General features: G+C 43.5%; 1 protein-coding gene across 11 annotated transcripts; it reads right to left on the reverse strand.

The window, feature by feature from the left end:
* Positions 1–457: 457 nt before the first annotated feature.
* Positions 458–14,985, reverse strand: LOC147647864 (uncharacterized). Of its 11 annotated transcripts, none has more exons than XM_086870767.1 (41): positions 14,597–14,985; positions 14,039–14,094; positions 13,737–13,754; positions 13,405–13,425; positions 13,300–13,320; positions 13,183–13,200; positions 12,936–12,956; positions 12,799–12,837; positions 12,479–12,499; positions 12,075–12,095; positions 11,662–11,682; positions 11,444–11,464; positions 10,989–11,009; positions 10,820–10,840; positions 10,612–10,632; positions 10,475–10,495; positions 9,985–10,005; positions 9,263–9,283; positions 9,136–9,156; positions 8,529–8,549; positions 8,418–8,438; positions 8,305–8,325; positions 7,645–7,665; positions 7,510–7,530; positions 7,223–7,243; positions 6,713–6,733; positions 6,390–6,410; positions 6,142–6,162; positions 5,746–5,766; positions 5,506–5,526; positions 5,007–5,276; positions 4,694–4,714; positions 4,383–4,403; positions 4,253–4,273; positions 3,721–3,741; positions 3,590–3,610; positions 2,615–2,735; positions 2,484–2,504; positions 2,267–2,287; positions 1,904–1,924; positions 458–1,454 (listed from the first exon to the last, which is right to left on the reverse strand). In XM_086870767.1, the coding sequence occupies exons 1-41, from the start codon at positions 14,983–14,985 to the stop codon at positions 863–865; spliced, it is 2,196 nt and encodes a 731-aa protein (XP_086726893.1). In that variant the 3' UTR covers positions 458–862. The 11 variants fall into 11 exon arrangements, with proteins under 11 accessions (XP_086726893.1, XP_086726889.1, XP_086726894.1 ...); XM_086870763.1 differs by having other exon boundaries at positions 12,075–12,179; XM_086870768.1 differs by lacking the exon at positions 12,799–12,837.
* Positions 14,986–15,012: the final 27 nt, after the last annotated feature.

A 15,012-nucleotide genomic window follows, 5' to 3' on the forward strand; every position in this document is an offset into this window, starting at 1 on the left:
CCTTCTGCTGGGAAAAACATCCCGGGAAAACATCCCGGGAAATCATCCATAGAAACCATCCCGGGAAATGATCCCGGCAGCGCCGCCGCTTCCCTGGTCCGGAGCGGACCCTCGCCCCGCTCGCCCCCCTCGCCCCCCTCGCCTTTTTCGCGCTGCAGTTTTGGGGAGCCCCCGGGGCGATGGCAGGGAAGGACGGCTGGGAAATGCTGCCCTGTTTAAGGGAACGGCGGTCCCTGGCCCCGGCTCGGGGTTAGGGTTTAGGGTTAGGGGCTTTATCCATCCCGGATAAAGCTGGGACCGGAGTCATCCGTCTTTTCCAGACGCGCATTTCGGGCAGGACGGGCAGAAACAGCCCCGGGGCTGAGCAGCGGCTGGAAATCACCGGAGGGATCCAGGACGGCGCCAGAATTCCCGAGATTTTAGGAGAAAGCAGCTGGAAGAAGGAAGCCGCGCTCCGGAGAGTTCTGCAGGGTTTTTATTGCCGGGGGAGGATGCCGTGGTCACCCCCGGGGGACACCAAGGCTGGGCAGGGAGGGAAGGACGAGGGGCTCAGCAGGGAATGTCCGGGGCTCCAGCAGGGATCCGGGAAGGGGAGGATGGCAGGAACCCACCCGGAGGGAGCGGCCCCGGTCCCGGCCGGGCTCCGCTCAGGCCTCGGCGGATCCCGGCTTTGGAGCTCCTGACGGGGCTCATCCTCGGGGCGCCGAGCGGAGCTCCGGCCTTCCCGTCCCCTCCGGCCCCTCCAGCCGCCTGTCCATCCTCGGGGCAGAGCTCCCTGAGTTCCGGGCTGGCTGGATGAGGGAGAGGGAGCCCAGCTCCCCCGGGAGCCCGGACGCGCTCCCCGGGCCCGGAGCCCCCGGCCTCAGTGCTCGATGGAGACGGCGCCCAGCTCCAGCCAGAACCAGGCCCGGACGCGCTCCCCGGGCCCGGAGCCCCCCGGCCTCAGTGCTCGATGGAGACGGCGCCCAGCTCCAGCCAGAACCAGGGCCGGACGCGCTCCCCGCCGAAGGCGGCGGCCGGGAAGGCGAAGAGCGGCGTGGGGCTGGCGCTGTCCCCGTCGAAGAAAGCCACGAGCCCGGCCTCGTAGTCCAGGGCCACGCGGAGGCGGCGGGGGAGGCGCGGCAGAGGCGTCGGGGGGCTGGTGAGGGCCCGGCCCAGCCCGCCCCAGCGCTGCACGGCCCACACGCCCGCAGCGGGGCTGAAGGCCGCGGGCTCCCCGCGGGTCACCGACTCCCGGCTCACCCCCACGGCGCAGAACGGGCCCTCGGACACCGCCACCGTCCAGGTGTGGCGGCCCGAGGTGAAGCCGGGGCTGCCGAGCGCGCAGGGAGCCGCCGTGAAGCGCTCGGGGCCCGGCGGGGGCTCGGGGCCGCCGTAGGCCCAACGCGCCCCGCGGCCCTCCGGGGACAGCAGCAGGCGAGGGTGGGAGGTGAGCGGGTCCAGGGTGACCCGGGCTGGGGAAACCGGGGGGAAAAAAGGGGGGAAATGGGGGGGGAAAACCGGGGGGAAAACCGGGGGGAAATGGGAGAAAAATGGGGGGATGGAATGGGGGAAATGTGAGGGAAATGGGGGAAGTGAAATGGGGGGAAATGGGGGGGAAATGGGGAAAATCGGGGGGAATGGAATGGGGGGAATGGAAAGGGGGAAAAAAGGGGGAAATGGAATGGGGGAATGGGGGGAAATGTGTAGGAAAAATGGGGAAAATCGGGGGGAAATGGAATGGGGGAAACAGAATGGAGGAAATGGGGGTGAAAATGGGAGGAAAAAGGAGGAGAAACGACAGGAAAAAGGAGGGGAAGGAGGAGGAAAGGGGAAAACGGGGAAAAGGGGGACAGAAGAAGGTGAAACCAGGGAAAAGCCCCGAGCTGTGCCCCCTCCATCCGTGTCTCCCACAGGGACTCACCGACTTGTTCTTCCTCTTTCCCTAAAAGCACAGAATTCAGGCAGGAATCCTGGAGAGGGAGGGAGGGAGGGAGGGAGGGAAGGAAGGAGGGAAGGAGGGAGGGAGGGAGGGAGGGAGGGAGGGAGGGAGGGAGGGAGGGAGGGAGGGAGGGAGGGAGGGAGGGAGGGAAGGAGGGAAGGAGGGAAGGAGGGAAGGAGGGAAGGAGGGAAGGAGGGAGGGAGGGAAGGAGGGAGGGAGGGAGGGATGGAGGGAAGGAAGGAGGGAAGGAGGGAAGGAGGGAAGGAGGGATGGAGGGAAGGAGGGAAGGAGGGAGGGAAGGAGGGAGGGAAGGAGGGAGGGAGGGAAGGAGGGGAGACCACTCACGGTGCTCCTCGAGACACCGCCCTGCCAGGAAACCACAGGATAACCGGGATGGAAGGTGGTGAAACAGAATTGGAAACGGGAAATGGGATTAAAAAACCGGTAAAATCAAAAATTAAAATATAAAGTAAAAAAAATAAAAATAGAAAAGTAAAGAAAATAGAATAAAATAGAATAAAACAGATTAAAACAGAACCAAAGCAGCCCCGGGGACACTCACAGATCCGTATTCGGGATTCCTCTGAAAGGAGAAAATTAACTGCAATTAATGGAGCAATTAAAAGTGGTTGATTGTAGAGGTAATTGACTCAGCTGAGGAAACAGAACTCCCCCAGCAGCCCCAGGACTCACCGAGCTCCGCGTTCAGTTCCGCTGGAAGGGGAGGAAAGAGGAGAATTCCCGTGAGGGGCTCTGGCAGGAATTCCCGCGCGGGGAGGAACTGGGCACTCACCCGTCAGCCTGTCCCGTTGTTCTGGGGAAAATCGGACAAAATCCAGCAAAACGTCACCACAAGCCAGAGGAAAATCAAAGATTACTTAAATCTCTGTTGGAATAGAGGGTGTGTTTAAATCTATAGTGGAATAAAACATGGTAAATATTATCTATAGTGGAGTAGAAGATGGCAAATATTATTTATAGTGGAATAAAACATGGTAAATATTATTTATAGTGGAGTAAAACATGGTAAATATTGTTTCTAGTGGAATAAAACATGGCAAATATTTAAATCTGTGTTTGAATAGAGGGTGTGTTTAAATGTATAGTGGAATAAAACATGGCAAATATTTATAGTGGTGTAAAACACGATAAATATTATTTAAATCTGTGTTTGAATAGAGGGTATGTTTAAATGTATAGTGGAATAAAACATGGTGAAATATTATTTATAGTGGAGTAAAAATGGTAAATATTATTTATAGTGGAATAAAACATGGTAAATATTATTTAAATCTGTGTTTGAATAGAGGGTGTGTTTAAATGTATAGTGGAGTAAAACATGGTGAAATATAGAAAATATAGCAATATCTAAATTAAAAATTAGAAAACGTGAATGTGAATTAACCACAGTATCTTAATAAAATAGATAATTAAAAAATGAGAGATTTTACATTTATGAACTACAAAAAATGCATTGTTAGAAGACAATAAATGTAATTAATAATGTAATTATTATTAATAATAACTAATATAGTGTATATTAATAATATATATATAACACATATATATATATATATATATATATATATATATATATATATATATATATTGTAATTAATGGTATTATCCTGTATCTGCTGTGATCCGTTTTTCCTGAGTTTCCCTCACCCAGCGCCTCCGACAGCTCCGCTGCGAGGGGAAAAACCCAAAACTCCTGAGTTTCGTGGGGCTCGTGGGCAGAATGAACCGAAATTCCCGAATTGGTGGAATTTCAGGGAGGGGGAGGGGGGAAAACGCACCGATCCTGGCGTCCCGAGCTCCTGAGATGGGGAGGAAAAACGGGAAAATTCAGATTATCACACAAGAATCCCCTCGGCTGCATCCCTTATCCCAGGGGGGAATCCCGGGAGCAGAGTCAGAAACAAAACCTCTCTTTTAAATGAAAAATCTCGGATTTCAAATAAAAACCTTTCTTGTTTAATCCAAATCCCTGATTTTTAGTAGAAATCCTGAGTTATAAATGAAAACCCCAAATTTTAAATCCAAACCCCAATTATTTACTGAACAATCCCAAATTTTAAATCAAACCCCCGAATTTTAAATCCAAACCCCAAACATTAACTGAGCAACCCCAAATTTTAGATAAAAACCCCGAATTTTAAATCCAAACCCCAAATATTAACTGAACAACCCCAAATTTTAGATCAAAACCCCAAATTTTAAATCCAAACCCCAAATATTAACTGAACAACCCCAAATTTTAGATCAAAACCCCTGATTTAAACCCTCCCACCGTGGGGTTTGGCCCCACTTTGGGAATTCTGGACTCACCCAGCGCTGCCCTGAGCTCCTCTGGGGAACCAAAGAGAAATGGGGTTATTTTGGGGAAACCAAAGAGAAATGGGGTTATTTGGGGATATTTTTCCTTCAGCTCCACCCCAGAAATGGGAACTGAACCCACCGAGGCTTTTGTCAACTTCCCCTGGAAACAGGGAAGAAAAAAAACCAAAGTTAAAATAATTTAAAATGATTTAAAATAATATTTTTAAATAATTTAAAATAATAATTTAAAATAATAATTTAGAATAATTTAAAATCATTTAAAATCATTTAAAATAATTTAAAATTATCAGATGGGTTGTGGGATATGATGCTAGTTGTTGTTGTTATTATGGTCCCTAAGATTAGTTTCTGGCCATGAAGAAACTTGGAAAATGGTCAAAAATGTGTTTTTTAAAGGGTTAAAATTGGAAAAATCCAGTAATTTCTTACCAGGTTCTTCCATTATTTTGCCTGGAAAGAGACAAAAATGGGAATTTCCATTGGGATCTGATGATTCCCCAAATTTCCCTCCTCCCCTCCTCAAACCCCCAAACTCTTCCATTTAAAAACAAAACCTTAAAACTGGGGAGAAAGGGGGAAAAGTGGCTTCCTGCTGGAAAATCCAGGGATTTGGGGATTTTCTCTAGGGAGTTTTGCAAAAATCATTTTTTTCCTGGCGATTTCTTGGGGAAACATCCCAAGCTCAGCAGGAAAATGGGGGAAAAAAGCAGGGATTTGGGTGCTGGAGAAGGGAAACACTCACCGGGTTCTCCTGTTTCCTTCTCCTCTTCTTCCTCTTGTTTTAACTCTTCCTCTTCTTGCTTTTCCCTGTCCCCTTCTTCCTCTTCCTCTTCCTCTTCCTCTTCCTCTTCCTCTTCTTGTTTTTCCTCTTCTTCCTCTTCTTTTTCCTCGTCCTCTTCTTCCTCTTCTTCTTCCTCTTCTTTCTCTTCTTCCTTATCCTCTATTTCCTCTTCCTCTTCCTCCTCCTCTTCCTCCTCCTCAGGTTCTTCCTCCATCTCCTGGGGGATTTCCTCTGCAAGGAGTGGAAACTCCGGAATTCCGAGCTTTGGGATTTAAATCCGCTGAAATCCCAATTTTCCTCCCCGTTTTTTGGGGGGCTCCAGGACCCTCCCCGGAGCCTCCTTAGGTTTTAACGATTTAATTCTTTAATTTGCTCCCACCCTGCTCTCCAATCCCACAAATCCAAATTATTAAAAAAAAAAACCCAAAAAATCCTTTTTTTGAAAACAAAAGCCACTCACCGAGCTCCTCCCTCAGTTTTCCTAAAAAAGAGGAAAATTAAATGGTTTTGGATGCATGTTTTCACTTCCCAAGGATCCAAAATCCCCTGAGCCGGGCAGAGATCTTAATTCCCATTCCTTTAAACATAATTTAATTAACTTTGGGGTTTTTTGGGGCAAAACTTTGAGCCAAAGTGGCAGCGGTGAGATCCTGAATTCCCAATTCCCCAGGGATTGCTCCCAAAATCCAGTGGCACTTACTGATAACAGAGTCCTGTTCTCCTGAAAATAAACAAAAAAAAAAATGAAGGATTAAAAATGGGATAAAACCCTGATTTCCTGAAATTCTAGAGTCAGGAAAATTAAAAAAAAAAAGCGTTTACGTTCATCTAACTCCTAATACTTTTATTTATAAATTCAGTTTAAAAATCAAAAAATATTATTTTATTTATTAATTATCTAGCTTTAATTTTTAAGTCAGGATATTTGTGAGGGGGGAAAACTCCAAATCTGGATAAATTTTGTGTTTATAAATGGGGAACTGTGCCTCAAAAATGATTTTGGGGCCCAAAAATGGGGTCTGGGACCCTAAAAAGGTTAATTGCCAATTAAATCAGACACATTTTGGGGAGAAAATTCCCCTTTTCCAAAACTTACGTGCTGCCAATTCCTTCTCCTCTGCACAGAAATGGAAATTATTGCCACGTTATCACCACATTTTTAATTATTATTGCCACATTATCACCACGTTATTAATTATTATCACCACATTATTAATTATTTCCCATTACTGCCCTATTATTTACAATTTTTCCCATTTCCATTTTTCCCGAATTTTGCTGATATTTTCCCCCAAATTCCCCTTTAATTAAAATTTCTCTGCACCTAAATTAATTAGCACTCACCCAGCAGCTGCTTCAGGTGCTCTGGGGGAAGCAGAGAGAAATTAATTAAAAGTAATAACAACAAATTTATTGATATAATTCAGTGTTTAAATGGTTTTAGTCACTGCAAATTTATAAACATGAATTGGTTCTGTTGTTGGAGAATATAAATATAAATTAAACAGAAGTACAAATTCAAATATATAAAGATAAATATAAGTACAAATATAAATGTAAATGTAAATGTAAATGTAAATATAAATATAAATATAAATATAAATATAAATATACAAATACATAAATACAAATATAAATACAAATGTAAATACAAATCTATTACTCACTGATCTCAGCTTCATTTTCACCTAAAGGAATAAAATGAACACAATAAATAATGATTTAAAAACACCTAAAATTGAAATAGTTCTAAAAAAAACCCACAAAAATTCTAACGGAATTAAAATTAACTATTGGAAAATAAATAACCACTAGTAATTGCTAAAAAAATATAATAATAATAATAATAATAATAATAATAATAATAATAATAATAATAATAATAATAATAATAATAATAATAATAATATATTATATTATATTATATTATATTATATTATATTATATTATATTATATTATATTATATTATATTATATTATATTATATTATATTATATTATATTACGTTATGTTATGTTATGTTATAAATAATAGTAGTAGTAATAATAATAATAATAATAATAATAATAATAATAATAATAATAACAACAATAATAATAATAATTAAAAACAATAAATGTTTTTCCTTCTGCCTCCTTCATCCCCAGAAATCCCCGGAGCCGGTCCCGAGTACTCACGGATCCGAGTGTCCCGGGCCTCTGAAAAACAGAATTATAAATATCACATATTCACATAAACAATGTATTATAAATATCTCAATATTTATGATTATTCCTGAATATCAACAGCCACATTTATATTTATATTTATATTTATATTTATATCTTAGGGATTTCTTGTGTTAATCCGTACTCACTCCAGGTTCTGTGCCTGCACCTCTAAACCCCATGAAAATCCACATTTCCCCCCGAAACCCAGCCGATTTTCCTGGAAAACGCCCCAAAAAGGAGGGGAAGTTCCTCACCCAGCTCGGCCTGGTGCTCCTCTGGGAGGGAGAGAAGGGGAGACGGGAATTTCCCAGTTCAGAGCGGGGTGGAATTGTTGATTTGTCATTGCTACGGATTATTCCAGCCCGGGAAGGAAAAATCCAGGCACTTACGGAGCCTTTTATTGCAGACCTCTGGGGACAAGAACAGGGGAAATTGATGATAACGATGAAAATAACAATGAAAATAAAAATAACAATAACAATAAAAATAACAATGACAAGAACAATAACAATAACAACAAAAATAACAATAAAAATAACAATAAAAATAACAGTAACAATAACAATAAAAATAAGAAAAATAATAATTATAATAACAGTAACAATTATAGTAATAACAATAATAATGATAATAATAATGATGATAATAATAACAATAACAATAATAACAATAATAATTATAACAATAGTAATGATTATAATAACAATAACAATAATACCAATAACAATAACAACAATAACTATAACAATGACAATAACAAAAACAATAGTAATAATAATAATAATAATAATACAAATAATAACAATAATACCAATAACAATGACAATAACAATAGTAATAATAATAACAATAATAATGATAATAACAATAACAATAATAACAATAATAACAATAACGACAACAAAATAACAATAACAATAACAATAACAATAACAATAACAATAACAGTAACAATAACAATAACAATAACAATAACAACAAAAACAGTCCCCAGTGCCAGTTTTTTACCCAATTTCCACACAAAATTAAGATTAACGGGACCAACTCACCCACGTCAGCTGTGAGTTCCCCTGAAAAAGGGGGAGAAAAGGGAATTTTGAGACCAAATTTTCCTTTTTCTCTCAGCCCCCGGAATTTTTGGGGTTCAAAACCCCAAACTCACCGATTTTCGTGTGTCGCTCCCCTGGGAAAGAGGGAGAGTGGGGTTTGGGGTCATTTCGCATCAATTAACGAGTCATTAATTAGTGAGGGGCAGGGTTGGGGCGGGACTCACCGAGCTCCACCGTGAAGATCCCTGGAATCACCAAATTCCGTTAATTCCCCCCAAATTGGGGCTCCTGGCTCTCCCCAGGGCCTTTCCTCCTCTTCCTTTTCCCTTTTTTCCCCCCAAATTCAGGCTCAGCCCCCCCCAGCCCTCAATCCTGGTGGATTTCCCCCAAAAATCTGTGGAATTGAGGGATTTCCCCCCAAAAATCTCTGGATTTGAGGGATTTCCCCCCAAAATCTGTGGAATTGAGGGATTTCCCCCCAAATTCAGTGGAATTGAAGGATTTTCGCCCAAAATTCAGTGGAATTGAGGGATTTCTCCCCAAAATCTGTGGGACTGAGGGATTTTGCCCCAGAATTCTCTGGAATTGAGGGATTTCCCCCCCAAAATCTGTGGGACTGAGGAATTTCCCCCAAAAAATCTGTGGAATTGAGGGATTTCCCCCCAAAATCTCTGGAACTGGGGGATTTCCCCCAAAAATCCCTGGATTTGAGGGATTTTCCCCCAAAAATCTGTGGAATTGAGGGATTTCCCCCCAAAATCTCTGGAACTGGGGGATTTTGCCCCAAAATTCCGAGGATCCCAGCGCTCCCCCTGTGCCAGTGGAACTCACGGATGGTGGCGTCGCACTTGGCTGAGGGAAAAGGAATTGGAATTTAAAATCCAGGCATTAAGATAAAATTAAAAACCGATAAAAATCGCTGTTGTGGCTCGTTTCCCCACTTTTCCTCATGGCTCACCGAGCTCTGCTTGGAGCTTCCCTGAAGACAGAGAAATAAAGGGAATAAATTCTGATAACGGGATTGAGTCTGACTGTAAACCAGATAAAAAGATCAATACAATCAATTTTAATCATTAGCAGAATCGATTTTTACCATAAATATTCACTAAAAATGAAAAGAAATAAATATAAATGAAAATAACTAGATTTTAAGTGTGGATATCATGGATTATAATAATTAACACAATCAAAATGTTATTTCTACGGTGATGATAATAATTATTAAATTGGTATTGGTTAAGTTCTTATGAAATATTGATTTATTGTTGGTGTTACGCTATTGTGCAGGGCAATAGCACAATAATATTAAAATTAAAAATAAATAATAATAATAAAATAATAATAAAGTAAAAATAAAAATAAAAATAAAAATAATAATAGTAATAAGAGTAATAATACTAATAGTAATAATAATAAAAATAATAAAATAATAATAAAGTAAAAATAAAAATAGTAGTAATAATAATAATAATAATAATAATAATAATAATAATAATAATAATAATAATAGTTTGTTATTAATATTAACGGGTTCTAACTGGGGGGAGCCCCCCCAGTCCCAGCAAATTTCCCATCTGGGACCGTGCCAGGCCCCAGAATTTGGGGTGAAAAGAAGAGGGATTGGGTCTGAGCAACTTGAGGGGAGGAAAATTGTGGGAATTGGGGAATTCCTGCACTTACGGAGCCCGGAGTCGCGCTCGGCTGCGGCACAGGGAGGGAAAAGCACCAAAAATCACCATTCTGGGGTCGTGTTTCACCTCCCCACTCCCCCAGCACAAAAACAAACCCAAAACAGCCCCAAAATTCCCTCATTCCAGGTTTTCCTCCCACAAAAGGAATTTCCAGCTCCCTGCCGTTTTTATTTGTGGCTTTATCCCCCAGAAATTGCGTTTCCCATTTTGTCTTGGTTTATATTCCCAATTTTCCCGGTCAAAATTCGACATTTTCCTACGTTTTCCATTCCTAACCTCCCCAAATTAATGGGTTTTCCATTTCTGGTTTTATTTCTAAAAAGTAATGCTTTGAATTTTATTAAACCCGGCACTAATTAGTGCTATTAAACACAGCACTAATGAATAAAAGAGCCAACCCCCCCCCCCCAGAAATGTTAATTAAATTAATTAAATTAAAGTTATTTATTTAAATAACAGTTAATTAAAGCTGTCCATACCCAGCAGCGCCGTGAATCTTCCTGTGGGACGAGGAAAAACAGGGATTAATCCAGGAAAAGCCACTGAATTGACCCAAAACTGAAGGCTTTGGGCCCAAAATCATCAGGTGAGGTGGAAAACGAGGAGCAGGACTCACGGATTTCAGCAGCGAGTTTGGCTGCAGAGGAAAAATTAAAATTTTGAGTATTTGGGGTTTTTTCCCCCACAGGAAATGCACAATTTTGGAGGAAATTTGGGGGAAAATTGATTTATTTGCTGTTTTTCCCCAGGATGGGATGGAGGAGGATCCATCTGCCCCAAAACGAGGGATTTTGCCCCAAAAGCAGCAGGGAAATGGCACTCACTGATCTTCCGCTCGCGTTCCTCTGGGAAGAGGAGGAGGAAAGGGGGAAAAACGCAGGAAAATGAGAATTATGAAATAATTCCTTCCATTCTGTGGCGGCTCCGTGGGGCCAGGAATGGAGACATTTCCCCCAAATTTCCTTTAAAGTGAGGATTTTGCCTTGAACTAACTGAGTTTGGCGTTGGATTCACCTAAAAAAACAGGAAAGGAAATAAAAACCAACCCCAATTCACCCGAAATCCTGAGAAATAATAAACATTAAAAAAATCCCAAAGTGGCTCCTCCAATCTGAGGGAATTTTTATTCCATGGAAGCCTCCCCCTCCACGATCCGAAAAATTTGGTTTATCAGGGGAAAAACAGCCCTAAAACCACCTAAAAATGCACAAAGTTAATTTCAGCTTTAGTTTGGTCTAATTTTAATTTTTTTACAACCACGGTTTGCATGACTAAGGCCTGGATTTTCATTTCAAGCCCACAATTCCCATTTTTAACACAAACTGGGGGGGAAAAAGTTTCCATTTGAAGACCCAAACTGTTCGTTTGAGGGAGGAACTGATCATTCAAAAAGCCAGATCTTTCATTTTAAGGCCAAATCCTTCATTTTGATCCATTAAAATCCTTACCCAGGTCCGAGGTCAGTTTGCCTGAAACCAAAAAAAAAAAAAAAAAAAAAAAAAAGAAAATTCAAATTATTTGGAGCTTTTCCAGGTCTGGATCCACCGATGGGAACAGGGAAAAAAGGGAACCCAAAATCCCAAATTCCTCAGGTTGGTGCGACCCCAAAACCTCCCAGGGATCCCAAAATTAATGAAAAACCCGTGAAAAGGGAAAAGGCACTCACTGATCCTCCTGTCCCGCTCCTCTGGGAAGGGCAGGGAGAAAAAAGGGAAAGGAAATCAGGAAAAGGGGAAAAAAAGGGGGGAAATAAGTGGGGAACAAGGGGGAAATAGAGAGGGGTTAAAAGGTGGAATTAAGGGGGGAAAAAGGTGAAATTAATGGGGGAAAAGGTGGAATTAAGGGGGTAAAAAGGTGGAATTAAGGGGGGAAAAAGGTGGAATTAAGGGGGTAAAAAGGTGGAATTAATGGGGGAAAAAGAGAGGGAATTAATGGGGGAAAAAGAGAGGGAATTAAGGGGGGAAAAGAGTGGAATTAAGGGGGGAAAGGAGTGGAATTAAGGGGAAAGAGGAGGAAAAGAAGGAAAAGGGGGGAAAAGGAGAAAATGGGTAAAAAACCAGGGGAAATCCGAGGACTCACCGAGCGTGGCCGTCAGGTGCTCTGGGAGAGGCAGGGAGGGAAGAGGAGAGTAAACCTGGGATTTCCCAGGGATTCCTTGGGAATTCAACCCCTCCTGCCCCTTGGCTGCGGGAAAAACCGGGCCAGGGGGCTGGAGCAGGGAATTCTGGGGTGAAATGTTGGGATTTTGGGCAAAAGAGAGGGGCCTGGAGCAGGATTCTGACTGGGTGGATCAGGAACTCCGGCTTCGTCCCAGCCCCAGTTCCCCCAGGCTCAGGTATTTTTAATGGTAATTATTGTTAAAAAATAATATTGCTCCTGTTCTTTTTATTTTTTATTTTTTAATTAGGCCAAGGAATAGGAATAAATCCCCAAAATTTGGTTAAAACACGAAGGGACCTGGGAGAATCCAGTTTGGGACTCACCAATTTCCGCTGCGAGTTCACCTGAAACAGAGAAATTTGGGATTGGGAATTGCCCCAAATTCAAAAACAAAACCCAACGCTCCCCAAATGCTGCAGTTCCAGCCCAAAAATTAAAGGAGAAGGGGAGGAAAAAATGGGTTTAATTTCCTTCTCCTCGTTTCAGGTAATTATTTTATTCCCAGTATCAGAAAATAATTAAGGAATTATCTGTCCTGGCTGGATTTATTCCATTTTTATTATTATTAAATTAAATATTAATAAACTAGATTAAAATTAATAAATTAATTAAATATTCCATATTTATTGATCCTATTTATCACCTTTCCAATGAGTCTGGGGGTTTTTAGGACTTTCCTCTTCTATTATTTATATTTTTAGTAACAATACTTCTCTTCTTTAGGAGAATTTCCATGTTAGTGACAACAATTTTTCCAAGATTTAGGAATTTGGAACTCACCATTCTCCGTGTCGCATTCCTCTGAAAACAAGGAGAGAAAGAAATGGGAGATTGGAGTGGAAAGTGACAGATTTGGGTATAAATTGATATTTTTGGGCATGAGTTTATACGTTTGATATAAATTTGATATCTGGGGATAATTTCTTGCTCCGGGGGCTCATCCCTGGTCTCAATCCAACATCTGGGAACTATTTTTACCTTCAGTGGAGCAAAACCACCCCAAACAACCCCAAAAAACTCCACTTACCCAGGTCAGTGTCACTTTCTTTAGGAGGAAACAAAAAAATTAAATGAAATGCATAGAAAAACAGAAAGTTGTTTGTCTCCATCAGTGTCTGCTGCTGGCTCGGGGTGAAGGACTCACCAAATTCCTCCGGTAATTTCCCTTAAAACCCAACAAAACTCCATCAAAACCTTCGGAATCGAGGCTTTGCCAGGACAAGGCGGGGGGAGAAACAATTCCACTCACGGATTTGTGCGTCCCATTCATCTGGAAAAGACCAAAAAAGGGCTGAAAGCTGGGTTTGACGATTTCCAAAGCCCTTCCCAACTGGAATAATTCCATCATTCCAGGAGTTCACCCCCCCAGTGGCCCCTCCTGGGGATTTTGGTTTGGTTTTTTTTTATTTTCACCCTCAGAATTGTCTTCCAAAAGCATTAATTTGGGTTTTTCCCCCTGGATTTGATGATCTCAGAGGTCTTTTGACCAAACTGATCCCCTAATTCCAGGGCTGGGCTGGATCCAGGTTGGTTGAACACGGCCTGGGACATTCCAGGGGGGGATGGAGGACAATCACTCACCCAGAGCTGCATTTTTCCCTGGAAAAGAGGAAAAAAGGGACAAACGAGGTCAGTTTGGGGCATTCCCAGAAGAGAAACTCAGGGAATTAAAGCCCAGTTAAAATAAATATGGATATTCTGGGATGAGCCCAACTTGGGGAAGGCCAAGAACATCAAAAGAGGAAATTGGGGTGTGGAAATCTGGGGAAAATCCACCCATAAGTGAGGAGAGGGGGATTGGGGCACCCCCAAGGCCAGGATTTTGGGGCCAAGGGAGCTGGAATTTGGCACCTGATCCTCAAAAAAAATCCCTTTCCACCCACCCGGCTCCATCGCGGCGCTGTTCCCAGCCAGGATCGGCTCCGGCCGCTCCGCCAGCCTGGGGGAAAAAAGGGAAGAATTGGCTCATGGATGCGTTTTCCAGGAAAATGTGGGAAATTCAGGGATATTCCAGCCCGGGGGAACGACAGCAAGGGAGTTTTCCCTGCTTTCCATCATTTCCCAGCTTTCAGGCTGGGAATTTCCCCTTCCTGGGGAGGTTTTGGGCTGAGGGGTGACAAACCCACCGCTCCTGCCCAGTCCTGAAGCTCAGTTTAACCAAAATTAGGGGTTTGGTGGAGGAAGGGATGCGGATTTCACATCCTTATGGAGATCCCGGCAAGGGCAGAAATTCCACGGGGGATTTTCCTTTCCCAAACTGCTCCCACTGGAAGGGAGAATCATGAAAATGCCATTTCGCCTCACCCTCCTCACCCTCCTCACCCTCACCGGCCTCGCCTCGCCCTCACCTCACCCTCACTCAGCCTCACCGGTATCACCTCACCCTCACTCACCCTTCCCTCACCCTCCTCACCCTCCTCACCCTCCTCAGCCTCACTCACCCTCCCCTGCTGCCGCCTCTGGGCCGGGATCGGGGCCCCGGAGCCTGCGGAGGAGCCGCAACAGCTGAGCTGGAACCGATCCCGACCCTAAATTTAGCGGGGGAGGAGGATCCCGAAATGGCCGTGGAGGGAATGGGATCCCCGGGGTAGGGGCAAGTGCAGGGGTCAGCCCAGGCCACAGCGGGATCGGGACCCTCGGGGGAACACTGCGATGCACTGCGGGGATGCTGAGATGCTTTGGAGGGGATACTGGGATGTGCTTGTGCGGGGCCATTTGGATCCTCTGGGGACCTGTGAGGATCCTTTTGGCGGGGATCTGGGTCCCCCCCAGTTCTCCCCTGTCCGTACAACAATCTGGGCGCCGCCATGCTGGCCCTGCTGGCCGCCATCCTGCCGTACGGAACACGTCACTTCCC

The sequence above is a fragment of the Cyanistes caeruleus genome, chromosome 33 (assembly GCF_971803275.1).
Source record: "Cyanistes caeruleus chromosome 33, bCyaCae1.hap1.1, whole genome shotgun sequence".
In the NCBI taxonomy this organism is placed as follows: Eukaryota; Metazoa; Chordata; class Aves; order Passeriformes; family Paridae; genus Cyanistes; species Cyanistes caeruleus.